General features: G+C 50.1%; 1 protein-coding gene across 3 annotated transcripts in view; it reads left to right on the top strand.

Moving 5' to 3' along the window:
* PHKA2 (phosphorylase kinase regulatory subunit alpha 2) overlaps positions 1 to 17,190 on the top strand; it is an 85,828-nt gene extending 68,638 nt beyond the window's left edge. For 2 of the 3 annotated variants that reach the window (XM_053579800.1, XM_053579798.1), the window contains exons 20-32: positions 1,721 to 1,809; positions 3,055 to 3,188; positions 4,234 to 4,390; positions 5,065 to 5,144; positions 5,343 to 5,421; positions 5,537 to 5,666; positions 6,266 to 6,367; positions 9,016 to 9,134; positions 10,475 to 10,504; positions 13,505 to 13,678; positions 15,653 to 15,706; positions 16,293 to 16,493; positions 16,983 to 17,190. In XM_053579800.1, the coding sequence (XP_053435775.1) occupies positions 1,721 to 1,809; positions 3,055 to 3,188; positions 4,234 to 4,390; positions 5,065 to 5,144; positions 5,343 to 5,421; positions 5,537 to 5,666; positions 6,266 to 6,367; positions 9,016 to 9,134; positions 10,475 to 10,504; positions 13,505 to 13,678; positions 15,653 to 15,706; positions 16,293 to 16,493; positions 16,983 to 17,153 (1,520 nt within the window). In that variant the 3' untranslated portion in view covers positions 17,154 to 17,190. The remainder of the gene's footprint in view (positions 1 to 1,720; positions 1,810 to 3,054; positions 3,189 to 4,233; positions 4,391 to 5,064; positions 5,145 to 5,342; positions 5,422 to 5,536; positions 5,667 to 6,265; positions 6,368 to 9,015; positions 9,135 to 10,474; positions 10,505 to 13,504; positions 13,679 to 15,652; positions 15,707 to 16,292; positions 16,494 to 16,982) is intronic. The other variant, XM_053579799.1, reaches the window with a different exon arrangement.
* The last annotated feature ends 6,956 nt before the right edge of the window (positions 17,191 to 24,146 follow it).

The following is a 24,146-nucleotide window of genomic DNA, read 5'->3' as shown; positions in this document are numbered from 1 at the left end:
CTTTTGTGGGTGTAAATCAGTATAAACAAACCTAGTGTGCTGCCAATTGGATAAAAGTCTAGCACGCACAATTATGTGAGTGCATAAAACTTTAATGATAATAAATGACTATATTATTGGTTTATGGATTTACTGTGCTATACTTTTAATCATTCTTTTAGAGTATGCTCATTCTAATTATATAAAAAAAATAAGTTATCTGTAAAATAGCAGGCCATTGAGGAGGTATTCCAGAAGAAGGCATTGGCCTTGGGTACTCTCTACAGCCCCATGCATGTTATTGCCCCCGAAGACCTTCCGGTGGGACAAGGGAGGTGGAGGGCAGTGATATAGATGATCCTGACCCTGTGGAGACCTAGGCTACTGTGCGCGTTTGTGCCTTTATTTTTAACAAAGACTTTGAAAAGTAAAAAAAAAAAAAAAAATCAGAAAGCTTATAAAATAAGGATGATAGAAAAATTGTCTGAGTCCAGTGGCTCACACGTGTAATCCTAGCACGATGGGAGGCTGAGGCAGGTGGATTGCTTGAGCTCAGGAGTTTGAGACCAGCCTGAACAAGAGTGAGACCCTATCTCTAAAAAATAGGCAGGCATTGTGGTGAGTGCTTGTAGTCCCAGCTACTTGGGACGCTGAGGCAGAAGAATCACTTGAGCTCAAGAGTTTGAGGTTGTTGTGAACTATGACGCCATGGTACTCTACTGAGGACAACAAAATGAGACTGTCTCAAAAAAAAAAAAAAGACAAAGGATAGAAAGAAAGAAAATATTTTGTACAGCTGTACAGTGTTTGTGTTTTAAGCTCAGTGTTATTACAAAAGAGTCAAAACATTTTTTAAAAGTTAGAGTAAAAAAGGTATAATAAGCTAAGATTAATTTATTATGAAGAGAGAAAACAAATTTTTTTATAAATTTGATAAAGGCTAAGTGTCCAGTGTTTCTAAAGTCTACAGTAGCACACAGTAGTGTCCTTGACCTTCACATTCACTCACCACTCACTCACTGACCCACCCAGAGCAACTTCCAGTCCTGCAAGCTCCCTTCATAGTAAGCGCCCTATACAGATGCACCATTATTTCATCTTTCACACTGTATTTTTACTGTACCTTTTCTATGTTTAAGTATGTTCAGATACACAAATGCTGGTATAACCTGGACGTTTATAAATGCTTTTTAAATATATATCATCTTTATCTGAAAAACTTCTTATTCTCCTGAGATGATATGATACAGCCTGGAAGACAGAGATGGCTTAATGAATAAAGATTTATATTGATAATATCCAAAGGCGGTTAAAAAACAAGCCCTAAAACCTGGCAGTGGCCGAGAGAAATGTTCACTGGACAGGAAGCCCAGATACCTCTGTTATGGGAACCCCAGGAAACTTAGACAACTGGTCTACCCTCTCTGTCTCTCAATTTCCTCATCTGAAAGAAAGAGTGGTTGAGTTCAATCACTTCTAAGGCTCATTCTAATCCTAAAATGCTGTATAATTTTCTCTGAATTCCAGGAGGGAAAAATGAAGTTCAGTTCTCAAAGCACAATCCATTTCCTGTTCATTTCTTCTTTTCCATTGTAGCACATGATGTTGCTATTCAGTAAGTTCTTGCTGAAATAACTAAATAAGTTATCATTCCTTCAGCTGATTCATGTTAAATGAGAAATAGCCACCATACTTCTCAGCAGGAGTGTTTTATTGTCCCATCCTCTTTATTCTTTTGCAGTTGTCCCCATGACTCTGCCAACTCATGTTCTAAGTGCCCACCGTAAATCACTGAATCTTGTTGATTCTCCTCAGCCACTCCTAAAAAAGGTAAAGTATTTGGAATAGCTTTTTTTTTTTTTTAAGCGTAATGTTATACAAGTCTGGGTTAGTCCCAAGAACTCTTATTTAAATGTTGGAACTCAAAAGAAAGAGAATATTCCTTGATACCCAGGACCATTAGGGTTAGAAGCTTTGGGTTTGGATGTGAACCTGCTCGCTTAGTTGTCTGGGATCTGATGTGCATGAGTATGTCTGGGAGTCACTGGGGAAGTTTTGAGGCAGACTGTGTTACGGTCCGTTATTTCACTTCCAAGAAACCCAGTGGACGGCAACGTCCTTTCTGATTCACTGGCGCAAGTTTCTCCTTTCTCGGGTGCTCAGTGTTGCTAGGAGGGCTTGATTTGTTTCCGTCCACGCAGATTTTGTTTCTCGATTTTTGTGTATCTCAGAACTTTCATAATGACCCACGTACACTGAATTTGATGCAAACCTTTATATTCTGCCTGTAGGCAAACCTTTCTGCCTACTCATCAGAATCTATGTAGCACTAGAGGAAATAAACCAGCTCACTCCCTACCTGTTCCCTCCATCAGCCAGCCAAGGTGGAACTACTTACAGAAGAGAGTACAGGACTCTTTGTTCCTAATGCCTTAATGAAATTTTAAAACCCCATAAAAGCTTCCTCAGGAGAATAGAATCTCACGGTGTTCCTCATTGATTTCCAGAAGTCTTTTCTGACTTTATCTCACATGAACAGAAAGATTCAGTGCCTGATAGAGACTATTTTAACCTAACTTCAATTTTAGGTTATTTAAAACATACTTTCTGTGTTTGTTTTGCTTTCAAAAAATATTTTATTAAAGTCAAACCTACTTACAGCAAAGTACATAAAGCATAGAGCCCAATGAATTGTCAGTGAGCCAATATACCCGGTAAATGGCCACCCTCTGCGTCCCTTCCCCATCACTTCCTCACCGTCCAGTCCAAAGATAACTGCTGTCCTGATTCCTAACACCAGGGGTTAGTTTGGTCTGTTTTTGAACTTTGCATAAATAAAACTGACAAATCTTTTAACCTGTTCACTCTGGTTTCTTGTAAATGTTGACCAGCACAGTGATTCACTGATCAAAAATAAGTCAAAGCCTATAAATAAAAAGGGACAAAAGATCACTGAGAAATGGGAGCACAGCATGGCCACAGAGTTCCAAGACCAGGTTGCTGTTTTACTTCCTGATCTTCTGAAAGTTCCCACACTCAGTCCCTCTCCCTGCTGCTTGCCTTTTCTGTGGCCAGCCTTCTGAAGGTGACTTCCAGTGGCCCAGAGATGACCATGGTGAAGTGGACTGTGAGAAGCTGGTTGAGCAGCTGAAAGATTGTTCGAACTTGCAGGATCAAGCAGACATTCTGTACATTCTTTATGTCATAAAGTGAGTATCTTCATCCATTCAGGCAGCTATGACAAAATGCTGTAAACTGGGTATCTTATAAACCACAGAAATTTTGGCTGGGTGCGGTGGCTAACGCCTACAATCCTGGCATTCTGAGAGGCTAAGGCAGGAGGATTGCTTTTGAGCTCAGGAGTTTGAGACCAGCCTGAGCAACAGTGAGACCCTATCTCTACTAAAAATAGAAAACATTAGCTGGGCATTGTAGTGGGTACCTGTAGTCCCATCTACTTGGGAGGCTGAGGCAGGAGGATTGCTTGAGCCCAGCAGTTTGAGGTTGCTGTGAGCTGTGATGCTACAGCACTCTATCCTGGGGCAATTGAGTGAGACTTGATTGCAAAATAAGTAAATAACCCACAGAAATTCATTTCTCTGAGTTTTGGAAGCTGGAAAGTTGAAAATCAAGGCGAATACAGTGTCTGGGGATGGCAGGCCCACTTTCTCATAGTGGTACCTTCTCACTGTGCCCTCACATGGTGGAAGAAGTGAGGAAACTCTCTGGGTCCCTTTTATACGGTCACTACTCATTCAGGAGGGCTCCACCCCCACAACCTGATCACCTCCCAAGACCCCACCTTCTAATATCCTAACCTTAGGGATTCAGATTTCAATATATGAACTGGGGGGAATCAAACAAGGAGGCCATAATATTCAGTTTCTGGTTTCTTCACTCAACCAGGTTAAGTTTTCTCAGTTTTCCTTCCTTCTTTTTCCTAGTCCTTTTGCCCTTCTGGCCAGCCCTGATCATTACCCAAATTATCCAGGATCACCATGAATGAAACTTCCTTTCCACTGATGCTTGTCTTTCAGGACCAGAAGTCTGGGTGAGGCCAGATCCCACAATGTCCTGATGTTAGGCTTCTCTTTCAAAGACATAGGGATGCTTTGGTAGGAGATTACCCTGTCAGAGAAACTGAGGCACCCAAGAGGAGTGCCCAAGCACTTGGCAGAATGTTCAATGATTCATTCTTCTCCCAGCCTTTAAACATTCCAGATCAGATTTCTGGCTTTTTCTACCTCTTGACAGGGGTCCTAGCTGGGACACCAATCTCTCCGGACAGCATGGAGTCACCGTTCACAGCCTTCTGAGTGAGCTCTACGGAAAAGCCGGCTTGAACCAGGAGTGGGGATTGATTCGTTATATCTCGGGCCTACTCAGGAAGAAAGTGGAGGTCCTGGCCGAGGTCAGAGCAACTGTCCCCGTTTGTCCTCTCTAGCCCCAGGCCCTCTTCCTCTTCCTGTTCTAATCTAGAGAGGGAGCAGGCCCTCCTCTTCTGACCGCCTGCTGCTCTGGGAAGGCAAGCGGAGGGAGGGACATTCGAGTGGATTAGTTTTGTTCTTTCTTAGCTGCAGAAAAAGCCTTGCCAAGAAACCGAATGAAAATGCCCGTGGCCTGGCATCCTCTTAACAGAGTTCACTTTTTCCTGTACATCCACAGTACAGTAATCATTAATATTTCTAGCCCTGCAGCCTTGCAAAACCCAGAACCACTTTGTAGGACATTCAAGTTCAGTGTTAATGGTAAGGGGATGGTATTAATTACAGGGGCGTAATGGGGAATCCTCACCTCTTCCTATGGCTGTCTCAGGCCTCACTCGCACCTTGTTGAGTATCAGGCAATCCAGTGCACTCGCTGTAGTGGACGGGCACTAATTACCTGTTCGGGGGCCCTGGAGGACCAGCCTGGGGCCACACAGTGGAGACACCGAGACACAGGGACCTAGTCTGGCATCTTCAGTATGAATTTTTCACACAAAGGGCAGCATGGGTCATAAAGTTTATAAAGGTAAACTTATGGTCTTATAGGCAACGCCCCTCCAGGCCTCCCTCACGCTCACCCCTTCTCTTAAATGTGTAGGCCTGCACGGACCTGTTGTCACATCAAAAGCAGCTGACGGTGGGCCTGCCACCCGAGCCCCGGGAGAAGACCATCTCTGCGTAAGTCCTCGGCCCTGGGGACCTCAGGTTTATGGGGCTGTGAGGAAACCATCAGTGCTGTCCACCAGTCAGGAGGAGGGGCTTTGTAAAGACACTGTCACATGGGTGCTTCTGACACAGTAAATGGGGATCGTCCATGGAGGGTAAGGAGGCACCGCCATGGCACTTCTCGGTGTTTGTGACTATGCTCCTTTCTAGGCCCCTCCCCCCCGAGGAGCTCACCAAACTCATCTACGAGGCCAGCGGGCAAGACATCAGCATTGCTGTCCTCACGCAGGTCAATGGCTGGTGCGGGGTGGGGCAGGCCAGACGCGGCCTTCCTGGGAGGTAGCAGCAGCCTCTCGGCCACCCCTGGGTCTCTGAAACTATGTCTCGGTGTGTGTCCACATCAGGAGATTGTGGTTTACCTGGCCATGTACGTCAGGGCCCAGCCAAGCCTCTTCTTGGAGATGCTCAGACTGAGGATCGGCCTGATCATTCAGGTGATGGCTACCGAGCTGGCTCGGAGTCTGAATTGCTCAGGTGAGACACAGGTGGCTCCGGCCCACCCGGCTGGGGCCTCTCAGAGGGGAAGCCCTGCTCAGGTATTCTCGAACTGGCCTTCTGAGCCTTTGGGCAAGCTCAGATTTGCCCAGCTTCTCTGGTTGGGATGTAACTCCCATCGAGCCCCTAAGTTCCTAAGCTGGGGGGTGGGATGAAGCACTAGCGATGTTTCCATCAGCTCCTCAGAAGTAACGCAGAATCTTCCGTCCTGCACCTGATGTCTAAGCTCCTTTCTGGGTCTCCTTGCCATGAGATGTTATCCCCATTTACTAACACCTTCACTGGGAGAAATTCTGGCACTCGAAATAGAAAAATCAATTGCCCAGCACATCCCAACACCAGGGATCAGTACGATGTGTAAAAAATTGTGTGTCTAAGGATTAAGTAAATACATGATTTAACAGCAGCATTTCGAGTCACTGCGGATCAGACCCAATGGCGAGGTTCTCCTGAGTCGGTGGGGGGGTTCCCTGCCACAGCATCCTTGGTCACCCCCTCAACACCCAGGTCCACTTAACCCTACTTTTATCTGCCATCCTCCCTGTGTCTGGGGCACTTAATAAGGTATTTGTTTTTAGGAGAAGAAGCTTCTGAAAGTTTAATGAACCTCAGCCCTTTTGATATGAAGAATCTCCTACACCATATTCTGAGTGGAAAGGAGTTTGGCGTTGAGAGAAGTGGTGAGTAGCTGCTCCTGGTAGCTCTCCGGGGGCTGCTCTTTCTTTGCTAGTCACCAGGGCTAGAGGTCTATAAGGAGAGGGACGGAGTCCCGGGCTCCAGCTTCCTGCTTCTCCGGCTGGAGGGGATTGCAGGGAGAGCATAGCACATGCACCATAAGAACCAGGTGCCACCATCTGTGCACAAGTGTTGGAAGTCAGGGGGAGACCCCAAGCATCAGGATAAAAGGGCTATTCTTTCAGATCACCTGAGCATCCAGCCTTCGGTTTGGTAAACATTTCTCACCCATTTCTCATGCCTCCCGCCACCTTCCACTGGGCAGGGAGAAGACCGTTGTGTAAACTCACAGCACGTCCCGGCCGGGTTAGTTTGCTTTGTGCTGTCTTCCATCTGTGCTGGAACCCTGTTTGTGGTGCTAGGAAATATCATCACCCAAGTCCTGGTGTCATTCTCATTCTCAAATGCTCCCTAATTATAATTGAAGCAATTATCATTTCTCCTCATAAAAAAGCTAAATGATTTGCAGACTCATCGGTGAATTTATTTCATCAAGCCAAAGCAATGCACTGTGGGTTCTCAGTCTTTTTATTTAATAAAAGGGACATTGGGTACTTTTTATGTGTCCTCGGCCTGTGCTGGCAGTGGACGTGTATTGGTGGCTTCTCTCCTTTGCTGAAGGAGTGCTCGAGATCCTCTTCCAAAAGCACTTTCCAGTTTTCCCAGTGCACAATCCCTGAATGTAAATGTATGAGATAAATATTTAACGTGTTCTGCTCGTCATTACAGTATTCAACACAGATAATTACTAAAATTTGTCGTTAGCTGTAAAGCTCTAGATGCTATGAACTTACGAACCGAGCGATATCATTTGAAAGCTATGAATATGTTTAATTGCAAGTAAGGACTGAAAACATACTGTCTTTTAAAAACATAACATCATTTGTTGTTAATTGTCCTTTGTAATTGTTCAATTTTTGTACATTTGGAAGCTCAGATAGGCTTAGAATTTTGATTAAATCCTGAGCGTCTGTGATAAATATTTCCAGGGAACACTCCCTCCACCCAGGCCCTCCTGTGGCTTCCCAGACCCCTTTTGGCTTCTGCTCTCCACTTCTCTGGTATCCCTCCTCCTTCTCTGGCCGGTCACTGTGACTCCTTTGTGGGCTCCTCCCTCTCTGCTGTCCTTTAATATTGGTGTCCCTGGTTCCTATTTGTTACTACCCCCCCTGACAGTGTCCTCTACTCCCCTGGCCTCGGTGGGGTGGGTTGGGGGGGGCGTGCAGGGGATGCTGCCTGAGGATGTGACCTTTGAGCTGGGCCTGCTTTGCCAGCATGTGCCAGTGCCCAGTGCAGTGTGGCTGGCCTGGAGGAGAGGGCAGGGTGGGGCCCAGTCGGTAGGGCTTTGGGTGGAGCTGGGAGGATTGTTTGGGCTTCATGGTGAAAACAGCTAGGCGTGGGAAATTTGGAGTGGGCAGTGAGTGATCACACATGCCTTTTAGAATGAGCACTGGGACCGTAGCACAGAGGCAGGGCTCATGGATGGGCAGGGCTGGGGACAGGTGTGAGTCCCAAGGCCGTTGTAGTAGGTAGGAAGTGAGGGATAGTCACCTGACCCAGTGGGAAGAGCCTCCTTGCCCTGCCCCTTGGAGCTCTACCTCTAGCCCCTGGCCACCTGGCTGTCCCAGCACTTCCCACTCCAGCCTGAGGCCCTCCAGAGACACTGCCACTGTCCCACCTCCATTTCATCTGGTGCCTCACTACTCAGCCCAGAGCGTGGACTCCCCTCTGTACACCATGGCAGCACTGGCTTCTGCCCCTGAACTCTGCCGGCCCTGGGCACTGCTGGCCCTGGGCAGTGCTCATTCCACCTGCACTCGGTGCCCTGGCAGGGACGGCCACTCTGCATCATCTAGCCCACGGCCACGGGGGCCTGAGCTGCAAGCCCTTCGGGAACCCATAGCAGTTTTATCATTTCCCTGGGGCATTCCAAGGGTCACGTGTGACAGGGGACAGAACCTAGGTCAGGCTGAGTCCTATATGTTATTCCTGACAAAATACAAATGGGACTAGGTATATATCATTCACCACCCATCACTCACAAAATCAAATGACTTCATTCAACTTGATGTGATGGAGTACGTAAAGCTATGGAAAGACATTCACGACATACTAAGTGCAAAAAGGCAGGTCACAGAACCATACATAGCCCATATCATATATGTATCTACCCCGTGTGTTTATAGATCTATGCAAATATATGTGATGATTCTATTTGGTAAGATAAAAGCAACTAGAAAAAAATTGAGAAAGATAACAACTAAAATGTCGATAGCTGTTAGTTCCAGCTTCCTTAATTGGGTGGTTTCAGTTTTCTGCAAGGAAAATGTGCTTTTAGATAAGTAAAACGTTATTTTAAAAATATATATCTGACAAAGTAAAGGGCCTTCTGGCCACTGTTTTGTGGGTGCTGCTGAAGTGCCCTCTGTACTTCTCTCCAGCCCTCTAAGAGCGCCGGTGCCAAGCCTGTCCTGCTGCCCATCAAGTGGGGGACACAGGCACAGATCCAAATCTACCCCAAATTTCCTCCCTTGGGGTAGATGCTGGGTAGTGCCTAAGAACCACGTGTTTGTGTGTGTGTTTCGCTCCACAGTGCGCCCTATCCATTCCTCCACGTCCAGCCCTGCTATCTCCATCCATGAGGTGGGACATACTGGAGTCACCAAAACTGAGAGGAGTGGCATTAACAGACTGAGGACTGAGATGAAACAGGTAAGAACACTTCAGTGCCAGTGAGGGATGAGCAGTGGCTTCCCTGGCTGGACTCAACCCAGAAAGCACTAGAAACCCAGGACCTGAAGCTGCAGTGTGTTCTTTGTAGAGGATGGAAGGTCTCTTCTGTCCTGGGATCTGAACATACCCCTGTCCCCAGATAGATAGCCCAGAGCCACTCATGTGCACCCATACCGGCTCATCCTCAATGTGATGGTCACATGAACATTTTAGAAAACACCCTAGTCCATGTTTACCTCTGTTCCCGGGAACCACTCTTTTTTTTTTTTGAGACAGAGTCTCACTTTGTTGCCCTCCGTAGAGTGATGTGGCGTCACAGCTCATAGCAACCTCAAACTCTTGGGCTTAAGCGATTCTCTCACCTCAGTCTCCCAAGTAGTTGGGACCACAGGTGCCCACCACAACATCGGCTATTTTTTTTGTTGTAATTGTCATTGTTGTTTGATAGGCCCGGGCTAGATTTGAACCTGCCAGCTCTGGTGTATGTGGCTGGTGCCCTAGCCGCTGAGCTATAGGTGCCAAGGCCTGAGAACTACTCTTTTGAGTAGGCCACAGCCATTTAGAAAGTAGAGTCATGGGCCAGGTGCAGTGGCTCATGCCTATAATCCCAGCACTCTGGGAGGTTTAGGCAGGTGGATTGCTTCAGCTCATGAGCTCCAGACCAGCCTGAGCAAGAGCAAAACCCTGTCTCTAAAAATGGCCAGGTGTTGTCTTAGGCGACTATAGTCCCAGCTACTTGGGAGGCTGAGGTAAGGGGATCTCTTGAGCCCAAGAGTTTGAGGTTGCTGTGAGCTATGACGCCACAACACTCCACTCAGAGTGACAAAGTGACACTCTGTCTCAAAAAAATTAAAAAGAAATGAAAAGTAGAGTCATGCAAAAAGTGACGAATCACCTCTATCAAAAGTTCCCTTTGAATGAAACAGCGAGAGGGCCCCGGAAATACACTGGAACACTCGTGACACCTAGAGTGTCCACCAGACACAGGAGTCTCTTTTCTTTGCTTACCTTTATGTACAGTAAAAATTCTTTTGAACTGAGCCCCCCAGGGCTAAAACTCAACATCTTTTCAGTTCTAATGTGCCAGGTACTGTGCTAGGGCTTGACCATGATCCACAGCGGGAAATAAAGTCTCCTTCTGACCATGACCTGCAGTGAGAAATGCGCTCAGATACATGACCCACTAGTTGAATTGTTGATGCACTAATGGGTGACCCCTTGCAGTCTGACCTACGTGACCCCAGATCATCAGAGGGGGATAGAAGTAGCAAGGTGTTCTACTTCCTCGTTTTTACTTCCTGACATATTTTTACTTTCAGATGACTAGGCGATTTAGTGCTGATGACCAGGTGACACATTTTTGCCTTGTTTTGTCCTTTATTGTGTGTACTTCATGTTCTTTCTGGCTTGAATGTGGAAAGCAAGGTGGTGACCCTGCAGAGTGTGAATGTGTGGAGAACAGCTCTGCTCAGCAGGCCAGCTCAGTGGAGGTGGCTCTCTGGGTATAGCAGGCAGCCCCCAGGGGACAGGCAGAGAGCAGGACTCAAAAGCAGGGGAGAAATGACCTGGCCCCCGCCTTTAAAAAATCCATTTATCAGATTCTTGAGCTTTGTGGCATACTTTGTGAAAGAGATGGTCCAGGCTGTGCCTCAGTGGGAGTTTGCATTCAAAACGAGGACAGTAAATAGGAGGAAACCTGGTCATGAATTTTATCAGCAAAAAGAATACTGCTGTCCTTGTCCCCAGAGCTCCAGGAGGGATTTAAGCCTGGAAAGGAGGAAAAAATGTAAGGGTGCTATTCTTTTATGTCACCTTGGTGACATACTTCCTCCTGTCGCCTCCAGAAAACATTTCTAATGCTCCAATGTCTGTTCCTGGGAGAGCCTAGAGGAGACAGGTTAATGACACAGACAGATTCCACATGTTGTCCAAGGGTAAAACATGCCTAATCTCTCCCTCCAATTCATGCTGTTTGCAAGGATGGAACTGACTTTCCAAACATCTTCCTTTGCCTGCCACTCGGTGGCACCGTCCGTCTGGTTCCACATCTCGGTGGCCTGACCATGGGCAAATGTGGGTGGTTCCTTCCGCCTCCATTTCACACTGCCCTTGCGTGTTATGGGGACAAAGTGATCATCTCTCTTCTTAGAGGGGTCTGGATTCAACTAGCCAGTACCAGTTTTCTATTTGGCTAGCTTACATCAAAGAAATATATTATTCTCTGTTCAAAATTTAATGGGTGTCCTGGCATTTAAAATTTCAGTTCACTTTTGCAAGAACACCGTGTCCACGTGAACAAAGGGGACAGTCTAAATTTTTATATGAGGACATATCTGTTCGGCCAAAGGTTGTCAGCCTGATCGTATTTGTTCATTTAACAAATATTGAGTGAAGACCCTTTAGGTGTAGATATTAGTGTCAGTTGTAGGTATTTTGTTGATCTCTGTAGATTTTCACAGCTCTTGCCATAAGATAATAGCATTTTATGGCTGCAAGTTTAAAAAAGAAATTGTGTCTTAACTCCATTAGGCACCCTCCATATTCGGCTCTAACCAGGTAACATTTAATATTTAAAGAAAGACCAGGGAGCAAGTTTCCGGTGGAGGGAAGCCCTGAGCTGGGCTGGCCTGTGTTCTGAGTAGAACTGCCCCAGGCCCGTTCTCTGCACCTTCTCTCCGTGGGCCTTCTGGATGCTGTTCCGCATACCTCCTCTCTGCTTGTGTCTCCTGGTGTCATGGCACGTGACTGAGTTGACTCTCTTTGTTTTGTTCTTTTCTATGGGCATTCGTCCAATCTGTGGTAAAGCGGGCATGGGGCCCTTGTCCTTCCCTGCCTACTCTTGCTGAATCAGTCCTCTTGTCTCCTCCCTCGTGTCCCCTCCTCATCCCTGGCTTCTGTAGATTGGTGCAGGTTGAAGCGATTTCATTTGCCATGACAGGCTCCTCCCAGTGGGAATTCTGAGGTGAGTCTAGAAAGCAGGCCGAGAAGTTCATCATCTTCCTTTGCCATCCTGAGCTCTCAGTTCTCCACTTGAGCTCCTCCACGTGGTGTGGGTGAGGAGTGTTCTCCTCACCAATGCCAGGGGCTTCTGGAACCTTCGGAGCATTGGTTCCACGCCTTTTTCTTAAGCCATGGCAGTGAACCGTTGCAGACTAACACTCTGTATTCCTGATGCCCCGGGCGGGGGTGAGGACCCCGATCCAGGGGAGACCTAGGAAAGGTGCTCATTGCAGAGGAGAGTCCCAATCTTCCTCCCAAAACTAGAAGGACAAAATCTGAGTCACTGATGAGTGCCACTGTAATTACTTTTATTTGTATCTAACTGTTGCCTTATTTAAATGGTAGTAATAAGCCCAATGGACTAACTCAACCTAATTGACTTTTCAAACTAAAATCTGTTGAAGTCCAAATGAGGGCAGCGGGAAGGGCCCTGCCTCCTGCCCTGCTGAGAGGGAATATTAAGCGCGCATAATATTCAGATTTCATTTTTAACCTTTTAAATTTGGTGTTGCACATAGAGAAACGAAAGTGCCAAGAGCAGGAAATATAGAAAGCAGATTGGAAAGGTGACTAGACCATGATCTCTGGGGTCCCCATCTCTAAGTGCGACTCTCAGCCTTTACTGTTGTCTTTGCCTACAAATCTCCCACCCCACCCTGTGTTATGTGTCACGTTCTCTGTGGCACCAGCCCTATGGGTAGGTGGCTGTCCTTCCTGTGTGGCACTGCAGCAAGCTCACCTGCTCTAGGGCCAGCGGCGCCCTGAATTCTCTCCCATTGTGATGGGACGGGCTCCACGTGCCAGGCCTGCACCCTCTTGGGGAGCAGCCCTGGTGGTGACAGCTGCCCTCATGAGCACTCGGCAAAAGCCAGGCTTGCCCCTAGGGGTTTCTGTGTCTTCATTCAGTGAGTGCTCGCAGGCAGCTCTCTGGATGAGGCCCACGGCATCCCCATGTACAGATGAGACTGAGGCCTGGAGTTAGCAGCAGGGATGGCCTGCCTGGGCTGGGTTCTGGACACAACTAGTGTTGAGGGGGCTCAGCACCCCTGCAGCCTGCACCTGGGCCTGGGCGCCTACCTGCTTGGCCTCCTCCCTGCGAGTTCAGGATCCTTTAGATGCCGTACCACCTTTTGGGACTGGGTGGGGTACACAGAGGGAGTTAAGTAACCAAACCAGAATGCAGAGATCAAGCCGGAGTCAAGCAGACAAGGGGGAATCAAGGAACCATGTTCCCCTGTGGGCAGGCGGGGTTCTGGGTTTCTGACTCGTTCCCTGAGTGACCTTCATGCTAGCCAGCTTCCCCTGGGTACCATCCCTGAGGCTCCTGAAGGCCACATGCTGTCTTGCAGAGGTCCAGCACTCCGTCCTCGCCCACTGGAACATCATCAACAGACTCAGGAGGACATCACATTGTGGGATGGGGGGAGCGGCAGGGCCAATGGCTGCGCAGGAGAAGACTGGATGGGGCCATCAACAGGGTCCCTGTGGGATTCTACCAGAAGGTGTGGAAGATTCTTCAGAAGGTGAGTTTGGCCACCCTGCTGCAGGCCACAGGCATCAGTGCTGGGAGATGTCCACTGTCAGGGAAATGAGCTGCCCCCCGATGGCCTTGGTGAGGCACAGTGGTCCCTCCAGGTACCAGGTGGCATATGGCTACAGGACAAGCAAACACGGCCCAACTGCAGGGTTTCTCCACCTCGGCACATTCAGGCCAAGCCATTCTCAGTTACGGGGACTGGCCCATGCCTCAGAGGAGAGTGAACAGCATCCCTGCTCTCCCCACTGGATGCCAGCAGCGCCTTCTCCCCCAGCTGTGACAAACAGGCATCTCCAGATACTGCCAAGTGTCCACTACGAGGCAAATCCGCCCTGGTTGAGAACCAGTAGCTGGAGCCGCAGCAAGTCATACAGGACAGCAGCCCCGGCTCTGTGTGGGACACGCAGACGTAGTTGAGACCGTAGACAAGTCAGAAGGTGGGCAAGAACTGAAGCAGGAAGGGAGGCTGTGGATGAAAGCACTGGAACCCAGATGACCCAGAACAGCCCCACAGAGCTTAATGACAGCTCCCAGCTTCCTACATGTTCAGGCAGGCGTAGTATCCTGTTGTTCAGAGACAGGAGGGGTCCTGTGGACATACAGAAATGGAGAGCTTCCAGTCTGGCCCCAGGTCCCGTGTGCCCTGATGGCACAGTCTCCCTCACACGCTGGACCACCCCTGCCTCCTCCACGGGAGCCCCCGTGCCCCACTCCCATCAGCAGCTGCCCGCTGTGTTTCCCATCTGCCTGGGGATGTGTCCACGCACCTGAGTGCAAGGGACCCTGCCTGAGCACCTGTTACCGGGGGGAGCATTATGGGAAGACAGGCCCCCTTGTTCTCTGCCCCCCCACATTCTGTCTCCTGCCCACATTGGCCTCACAGCATTTGTGCGTCTCTCCACGGCCCACAGGGGGACAGCTTAAAAGCTTCTGTGCAAACCAAGGCAGATTTTTTTTTCCCCCTAAACTATTTCATTTTAGCTCATTTCACAGTAGAAGAGAGAAAAATAATCCCAAATGAGAGCACATTACAAGTCTCTCCTGCAGCCTTGGCACCATTCCATCCGCACTCCTGCGGCAGGGGCCCCTGGCCCATCGGGGAGCTTTTGGGTTCTGTGCTTTGTGGGACCCAAGGTGTTCATCACAGCCACCACAGAGGGGGTGTGAGGACATCAGAGCAGACTCTGCCTGTGAACAGGAGGACTCTTGGTACCCAGGGACCCATGGTGGAGCCAGCAGAGGCCGCTGGTCCTCTCTTCTCAGCCTCTCTTCTGGGGGTGAGAATGTTTGGTGTGGCCGAGGGCAGGGCCTTGGGATTTAGATGGTGCCCAACTGGACCAGAGCAAACTGTACCTAGAAAATCTCCCCACTGTTCCTGGGGCATCACCTGCTTCTATCCAGACTTCCACTGGCCCAATGCCAAGATGGTTTTATTATGAAAAAGCAGCATTTTGTGTTGAGCTGGTATTTATATACATGGGTGTGCGTGTGCGTGTCTGTGCATGTGCTGGAGTCTTTTGTGATTGGTGCTTATTATAGAAATCTCAAAAATAGATGCCTGCAAAGGCACAGAAGCATTACTGCGCCAGCAGGAACCATGAAAACCTCCCTTTATTATGGCACCAAAGGGGGCCTCGCGGCCGCCAGGGTCGAGTTGCCAAGCTAAAGACAGAGCCTCTGGGGAGGACTGTGCGGCTCCCCGGGGCATTGTTAGTGCAAGATCTGAAAGACGCCTGCTGGTTTCCCTAGAATTATTCCATCGAAAACACAGCCTGTGGGCAGTAAGAACAAGCTCTCTAAAAATAACTCTGACAGTCTGGCTGCTCCAGCCCTCGTGCGGGTTTCCAGGCCAGAGAGTGCTACGTGTGTGCATGTGTGTGTGCGCGTGTGCACACGTGTGTGTGCATGCTTCTCCTCATGTTGTGCAGTCTCACTGAAATGTGCTATGTTCTGCCCCCAGTGCCACGGACTCTCCATCGATGGTTATGTGCTCCCATCCTCCACGACCCGAGAGGTATGGTGAGAAAAGGCCAGGCGCCAGCCCCTCCCTGGGCTCCACCAAGCGCCTCATTTCACAGACTCTGGCCGCTGGCGCTTCTTTCAAACTTGTCACATATACATAGGCCATTTGTAGATCTGAGCTTTTTACCACTTAACCCCAAAATTTTGCAAAGCTTCCTTCCCACATTTGTTAGCAACACCTTTTCTCTCTTCTGCACCTCACAAATAGCATTTCTGGGCTATCGAGCTCCTTAGATTTGCCCCAAGACCCCTTAAGACTCTCCTGAGAGAAAAGAGCCAAGCTCCATGCCACACTCACTGGTCCCTGTCTCCAGCTGAAAGCCATCATCTTCCCTGGCTGATTTGTCCGAAGCCATAGTCCACAGTTCATGGGGTAGAGAAATCAGGCTAGGACAAGGCTGACCTACCCCCAGGTGAGAGCTCCAGCCTCCTGCTGCAGTACAGGACAGTGGGCAGAAAGGGGGTCAGCTGAGCTGAGCCCCCACCCCAGACAGTACTGTGGTCAGCCGTGGTGGCTTGGTTATCGGGCTGTGCCTGTGCCGTCTCTCACTGCTGGTCTCTTGCCTGTGCTCTGACAGATGACCTCACATGAGATCAAGTTCGCTGTCCATGTTGAGTCGGTGCTGAACCGTGTGCCCCAGCCCGAGTACCGGCAGCTGCTAGTGGAAGCCATCATGGTGCTGACGCTGCTCTCGGACACGGATATGAACAGCATCGGGGGCATCATCCACGTGGACCAGATGGTGCAGACGGCCAACCAGCTGTTCCTGCAGGACCAGGTGGGCGCCCAGGGTGGCCAGCTTGGCTGGCATTTGTCTCTGTTGGGGCTGAAGAGTCTGCATCCGTAGGAAAGAATAGACTTGAACAAGGAAAATATCATCACAGATGGTGAAAAAATGTCACCCATTTGGTTAGAAAATGGCACAGAAGCCACTTGAGAAATCTAAAGCCCTTTGGAGGTGGACAGCCCTGTCTCTGTGTAGGTTTTAGTCCGGACACCACCACTTGCTACACATGTGGCTGTGGGCGAACCACTTACCCTGTACACAAGCCAGGTGAAGCTGTCCTCTCCTTGTCAGTCATGAGCTATAAGCTAAGGTCTGTGAAAACACAGGGCAGCGCCCAGAGGAGCTTTACTGTCTGCTTCTCCACTGGCCTTGGGCCTCTAGCGACCTGGCCCCTCACCCCCGTTCACCTGCCTCCAACATGCAAAGTATGACAGGGGACTGTGGACTCTGCTTATTTGTTCCTTCTGCTTTCTGCTGCAGGTGTCAGTCGGAGCCATGGACACCCTGGAGAAAGATCAAGCCACAGGAATTTGCCACTACTTTTACGACAGTGCTCCGAGTGGGGCTTATGGAACAATGACCTACCTAACAAAGGCGGTAGCTTCTCATTTGCAGGAATTGCTGCCCAGTTCAGGCTGCCAGATGCAATAGGGTCTCACTGGTAAATGTGACCACACTCTGAACCTGTCACACGCCCCCTGGCCTCATTGGAAACTTTCTTTTGTTCCCCCGCCCAAAGATCCCCTATGCCATCACAACAGCATGTCCCACCAGACACCCTCACAGAGAGGATATGCCAGCTGAAAGCCATAGATAGAGCTGACGAATCCTGTGTCCCCCAAGGAGCCTCCTGGGATCATCTTCGAGGTTCATTTCACTGCAACATTTGTCACAGCATCTGGTCTCATGGACTCTGAGGAGGAATTGGAAATTGGTATCTTTGGAGTGCAGAGTGAACTGAGAAGCCAGCTTAAATTGGCTCTTGCAGAGAGTTACAGAAATAGGTTCCATGAGCTAGTGACACATCTTAAAGACGCAAAGATCTTCCAGCAGCAGAAGCTAGACGACGGACCTTGACAAGGAGAACATCTTAACAGGATGCAGTCTGTCTGTCTTTGCCCCAAACTGCTTACAAATAGAACAATTCTTTCTGTGGGAATTTGGTTTTCTCGTGCCTTACTTTCTTTCTTAGCCTCTCATTTTACTGGCATGGCTGCCATCACGTAACATAATTCTCTATTGCCAAGATTTAGAAAATTGTACCTACTTAACTTTGGCTCATGGTCTTAAAGGATTTTAACCTGCTGCCCATGAACTAGGGTTTTTTCCTGCCTTATGAAAAATCCCATATCTCTGGAATCTAGCAGGGGGCAAAAATGGAAGGTGAGGATCCAACTCCTCTCGCAGCCAGGAAAACTGTTGCTTTAGGGCTGGAGCAAGGAGGGAGTCTCCTGCAAAGGCCCGTGCCCACCCTCACCTCCAGCATGGATGAGCATGATGAGTGTTAGTCAGCAGAAGCATGGAAATTAGTGGTGTGTTCCCAGAGAAACAATGCTTCCCTTTATAAAAATAGGCTGGAGATTTGAACCCTCTTCACAGAAGCACTGACATCTGAAAGCTGTCAGGTATGTGTAGTCAGAGGCACTGATTTCAGAGGAGCAAGGATAGGTCCTGCCAGGGTCTGGCCCATCTTTTGCCAATGTCCTGATGAGTGGGGTGTCTCTCCAGACAGTGTCTTACCTTCGGGGAAATAAACAACAGGGAAAGGAGTTTCTATAAATAATAATAAGCCAGGAAGGACAAATAGTCACCTGGTGGCCAGATGGCACTGGGCCTGGTTGAGAGTGATGTGTTAGATTTGTGGTACCTCTTTGCCTCCTAAATGGAAATGAGGCTATGGGATTGTTCCTCGGATGTGGACATGAAGAGACGACTACACTCTAGCTGCTCTGAGGGTGCACTAGCCCAGCACCCCTAAGAGCCAAGAGGCAGAGCTGATGGTTATTCTGGAAACATAGGATAGGCAGGAGCCTGGGATGCCTGGCAGCGTCAGGCCAAGCCAAAGCCTTGGCAGCTGCCCTTGGGGAGGCCATGTGGAAGAAGTCTCACTGCACTGATCTGGGTTCATGTGGGACTCCAACACCTTGGTTTCTGCTTCTTCCTGACCCCAACACTCTCCTTACAGAGGGGCAGAGTAGTTACATAAAGAAAAATCCCCCAAGGCCAGGTGCGGTGGCTCACGCCTGTAATCCTAGCACTCTGGGAGGCCGAGGCGGGTGGATTGCCTGAGCTCAGGAGTTGGAGACCAGCCTGAACAAGAGCAAGACCCTGTCTCTAAAAATGAGCCAGGCGTTGTGGCAGCGCCTGTAGTCCCAGCTACTTGGGAAGCTGAGGCAAGAGGATAGCTTGAGCCCAAGAGTTTGAGGTTGCTGTGAGCTGACACAATGGTACTCTACCTAGGGCGACAAAATAAGACTCTGTCTCAAAGAAAAATCCCCCAGCGTCTCAATTTCTGCCACAGTGGACTCATGCTTTCCTGGCATTTAGGGACAGCCTGCAGACACTGAGCCCGTGGCACTGTGCAGTGCCCTTGCCCCACCCTGCACCTTCCCATTGGCTTCCAGCCAGGGCCCTTGGTGGCAGTGGGGCTGGAAGGAGATGCTGGACAACAGCTGCTGACCAGAGCTGCTCTCCCCTCGAAAGCCCCTTTGCTATAGTCACATCCGAGGCTCCATGGGCTCACAGATTCCCAGGTTTCATAGTAGCATTTTTATAGCCTTTGCTTTTGTTTGGGGGGGTGGTCTTTAAGACATGCCTGACATAAACAAGAGCCATAGTCAGTAATTCCTTGCCTCTCTGGGGGATCATTTCCTCCCTGGGGGATCCTTTCAAACACAGATAATGTAGGAAAAGTATAAGAAGACATGAATGTTCCCATCGCTTCTTGGGAGAAGCTCTGGAAGACGTAGAGCCCTCCCAAATGAGCCAGGTGCTAATTTAGAACAATCACCTGCCCGCTGGTGACGTGCAAAGCCACAGCTGCCGCGTCAGCCGGGAGAGGAGCCATAACCAGCGATTCAGCCGAGCCTCCGGGCCACTCTTTTGAAACCTCTTCAAAATGAAATCCTGAAATAGGACTGCATTTCCACAGGCATCAAGCTGTCAGCTTCAAAGAAGGAGAACAGGCTTCTGAGGCTCGATCCCTTTTGTGAGCAGCTGAGGCTCTCGCTGAGGAGAGGAGCAAATGTTTGAGGTGCTGACACCAAGTGCACCGGGGGATCCGCTTTCCACGCCAGTTGGGAGTGGGTACGCAGCCCCTCAGGCCTCTGGTCTGGGCTGGCTCCTTCTGAACACCCCTCAGAGCTGAGAAGCCAATTTTGGCCTTTGCTGGGGGTGGGGGTTAGTATGCTCTGTCTGGGGGGACAAGGCCGTGGAGGTGGGACACACATTTCTTTTCACATCTTTGGTTGACAAGCAGCTGGCGCCTCACCTGCTGCTGTCCCTGGCCCTGCCTGGGTGAGCTCAGCATCCCGGACGACACTAGTGGGTCTGTGATCTTGGATGAGTGAGGAAACCCCTGTGTGCCTCAGTTTGCCCATGCGCAAAAAGTGCAGGAGGCCTACAGACTGGCACAGGACCAAGCGTGGGGGGATGGCACAAGGTCCCCTAACTTCCCATCCTCTGGCAGTTGAGGGGGTAGAGGCTTTCTGATTACAGGAAACCAGATATGCCAGGAAGAGGAGGCCCCGCTTGCCATGGCCAGGTCTCATGGGGTGGGGGTCGGTCAGGAGGTCAGTAAGGGCTACAGCTCTTCTGCAGCATGGTAAAGGGGAGGAGACATTGTCAGGCCTCGCTGCCTGGACAGACAGGACTGAAATGCTCCCTGTGTGAAAAAAGAAAAAGAAAAAACACCGGAAGATCAGGAGGCAAGCAAAGCAGTCTGGCAGTTGATTGATGCCATTTATTTCTGGACAGGAAGACAGGAGGCTTGGCCTCCCCTGATGTAAATTGCAGCCCAGCCATCTCTTAGTTCTATTGACTGACAAATAGCTTTTGTCTTTTCTGCTTCCTTGTTGTCAAAGGGTACAAGAGCCTCTCACCCAGTCTCTTTGTGTCATTATCTTTCAAGGTGACTCTTACGCTTTTGAAGTCCCTGCTATCTGCTCTGTGGCTCTTCATTTTGCAGAAGGTGAGAGCACCATGTTCCCAGAATGCCTTCTGTTCTCCAGGACGTGGCCACTGATAGCTCTGCCTGTGAGGGGAAGAGAAAGCAGCATTGTCACTGTCTCGGAGCCAAGTGCTCTTGTCTCGCTCAGAAAGCCACTCAGGAAAGCCATGGCTTTGCGTTAGCAAGAGAGTTCTCTGAAGAATGAGAAGACCCGAAATGCAGGAGAGACTATTCTTTAGCCTAATGTTTGGCTTGACTGACTGATGCTTTGGGAGAGGGAAAAATTCCTTCAGAAAACTACTGTGGTTTTTTTTAAAGGAACATATGTGCAATTTTGGCAAAAATGCCTTCTTAGAAGGGCTGGAATAATTGGAACCAATGAACTCTAGAGTCACGTGATTTGTCCCTCCGCCTCACTGCAATATGTAAACTATTCTGAGAAATGAACGAATCTAACAGCATTTCTTCGTGTGCACTGTGGGACAGGCAGACATACGGCCTGCTGTGATGGGGGATGAAAGCGTCTGTTTAGCTTTTGAAGGCCTCCGAGGAAGGGCGATCCTTAGGCTCCCGTGGTGAGTGCTCCCGGCACTGGCCTGGCAGGACATTTGCATCTTGAACTCAAATTCTGTGCAGCACTGGCCTGTCTCTCAACGGATGGCTGCCAGACCCTTCCACCTCCAGCTGGTGCGGCTGCGATGCCAGCTCTGCAGAGGGCATGGCTTCATGCTGTCCGCACGGGCCCAAGCTGCATCCCAACTGGGCACAAGAGGATGGTTAAGCCTTCTGTGCCTCCTCTTTTGAAAGACCTTTCCAGATACAAACCCAGGGTAGGCTTTTGTCTTGGTCCATTTGTGATCTGACTCCATGACCCGAGCACCTCTCACTGGGCCCCACCTCCAACACTGGGGCTCAAATTTCAACATGAAGTTTGCTGGGACAAATATCCAAATTTCAGCAACTTGTCAAAGAGCTATCTCACTCAGTAACTGGCCCTATTCTCTGTGCCACCTATTGTCACTGTGTCCAAGTGCTTATTTGCAAATAACAGAAACCAACTGTGACTGAGTCAAGTAGGAAATATGTTCACCAGGTAGAGGTTCCCTGGCCAAGGCTGAGAGCCATGTCACTCCCCGGTGCTCCTGGGCTCACATCCAGGGGCTCAAACCACAGATGCCCCCAGTGCTGGACACTGTCACTGGGGCCCTTGCCTCTGCTCTTTTGGAAACTAAATGTAGAGGTTGTTACCCGGCACCAGAATGGATTTCAAATAGCCACTACCTGCCAGTTGAAGGTCATGGGCAGGTGTGCTGCCTCCTAGCGTGGAAATGGGGCTGGCCTCATGATGTTGGGGTCCCCTGAACACCCAAAATTGTCTGCTCCAGCCAAGATTCTTGGTTTTTATTCCTCTGTTCAGAAAGGAAGGATCTGCGCCCCCCCAGGACATCTGCCCCCCAGAGCTGACAGAAAGAGGCACATCTGCCCTTTGGGGAAGGATGTGCATCAGGACCAAAGAGGGGCATGCAGGGACTCCGCAGGTGGCTAGAAGTTGTCCCAGTGGCCACCTCAGGGTTCCAGGCAGGACAGCTGTTCTCTCTCCAGGCAGAAGAGCTACCAAGCGATAGGGGCTGGACCACCCAGCAGACCCCCTCCCACTACCCAGCGTCCAAGGAGCGGGCATAAAACAGCCCAGCAAAGCCCTGGGGAATTGCCAGTGTGCCTTGCTTTTTTCGTGATCGCCAGCCCAGCCCCATTAGAGTTTTCGTGGACCTTGAGTGACAGCCCATCTGGGACAAGACGCAAATGATTGTCACATCTTTTCTTCTAAGTCTTTAGCCAGCCGGGGGATTTAAAAATAAAGAATTGGAACCACTCATGGTATAAGCCTCTCTCCTGACAGTGTGAATAATTTCCCCCAGCTGTCACCAGGGAGCGATCCCTGAGTTCCTGTAAAGCATTCCAGTTGCTCTCCTCAGCTCAAGGGAGACACAGCCACCTAAGTGAGGCAGCCCTTTCTGCCTCTCGCCCCCTCTCCCTGCCGGAGAGGCAGGCAAGAGCTCACCTCTCCAGTTCTCTTTCCCTCATTAGCCACAAGAGATCTGGAGCAAAAGTGGCCCAGCAGGCTCCCAGGAGGCTTGGACAGGGCAGTGCACACACAGCCAGTGAAGGCAGCTCTCTGTGCCAGCTTAGCCCAGACTCATTTACGCTAGGGTGGTGACCGCTCCTGCCCCCGGCAGAGTAAGTGCCTCTGTCCCTGGGTCCCCTGATGGAGTCTGGACAGCAGCTCAGTGCTGTAGGCACACACTGACGCGGTGGCTACTGGGTGTGGCTGGCTGTGCCACAAATGGCTCAGCATATAGCAGGGAAAGAGACAAAAATAAGCAGGTCAACAGATCTAGAGGGGCCGCATTCCAGCCCGAAGAGGGAAAGGGGTCACTCCAAGCAAGGTGCCAGCAGGGGCCCGGCAGAGTAAACTGTGCTGGAGCTGGGGATGCAGGGCTGGTGAAGGGCCTCTGAGTGGCAGGGAACAGGGCCAGAGGACACATAGGCCCAGCACCTGGGGACTGCCAGCTCTTGGGCAAAGAAACGCAGGGCCTCCTGGCTCAGGCGGGGATGGAGTGACCAGAGCAGAGATGCCATCTTCTGCCCCTAGCTGCCAGGTGCCCTGCCACCAGACTGGCCCAGCTTGGACAGCCATGCAAGAGGGGAGAGGAATGCATGGGGCACATTGACCTCTAAGCCCCCTCCTGGGTCTGATGGGCTCCCTGAAGGTCAAGGATGAACCAAACACTCACCTGCAAAAGGTGGTAGGGCCTGGGCACAGGCTTCTCTATGAGATCCTTCAGTACTAGACCATGTTCTGCAGGTGGCAAAGCACCACGCTGGGTGGGGACAGGATAGCTCGGAAAGGCTGAGGGGGCTGAGAAACCAACCCTCGACCCTTCCTTCCTCTCTCTGCCCCAGATAATGAACAGTGAACAATGACATGCAGAGTGTGTCTGGGGACGCGAACAAGAATAAAGCAGATAAGGGTGGGGGTCTGGGCCGGGAAGGAGCCACCTCTCTGAGTGCCTGGAGAAGCTCTTTCATAGGCAGGATTTGATCAGAGACCTAAAGGAGGTGAGGGCCAGAGCCAGGCAGTGCACGGGGCAGCCAGTGCAAAGAGCCTGAGGCGGGAGTGCACCCCACATGTCTGGGGACCCCAAGGAGGCCAGGGGATGGGAGTGGAGGCTTTGGATTTTGTCACAAGTGGCTGAGATGTTTTGAACAGAGGAATGATGCAATCAATCATTGCCAACCCTTCCCAGGGAGATTCGCTCTCAGCAGGGCGGGCTGGGGCAGAGGAGGGAACGGTCTCGTCCCATCCCACGGCAGGTGCGGAGGGACTGTGTCTGTGAGGGAGACGTGGAGGGGACCAGAGTCTAGGCAACTGAGCTTCCTTCCACACCTTTCCAGCAACCTCCTGGTGCAGCCCT

This window comes from Nycticebus coucang, chromosome X (genome assembly GCF_027406575.1).
Source record: "Nycticebus coucang isolate mNycCou1 chromosome X, mNycCou1.pri, whole genome shotgun sequence".
In the NCBI taxonomy this organism is placed as follows: Eukaryota; Metazoa; Chordata; class Mammalia; order Primates; family Lorisidae; genus Nycticebus; species Nycticebus coucang.
This window is presented reverse-complemented; position numbering and strand designations above follow the sequence as displayed.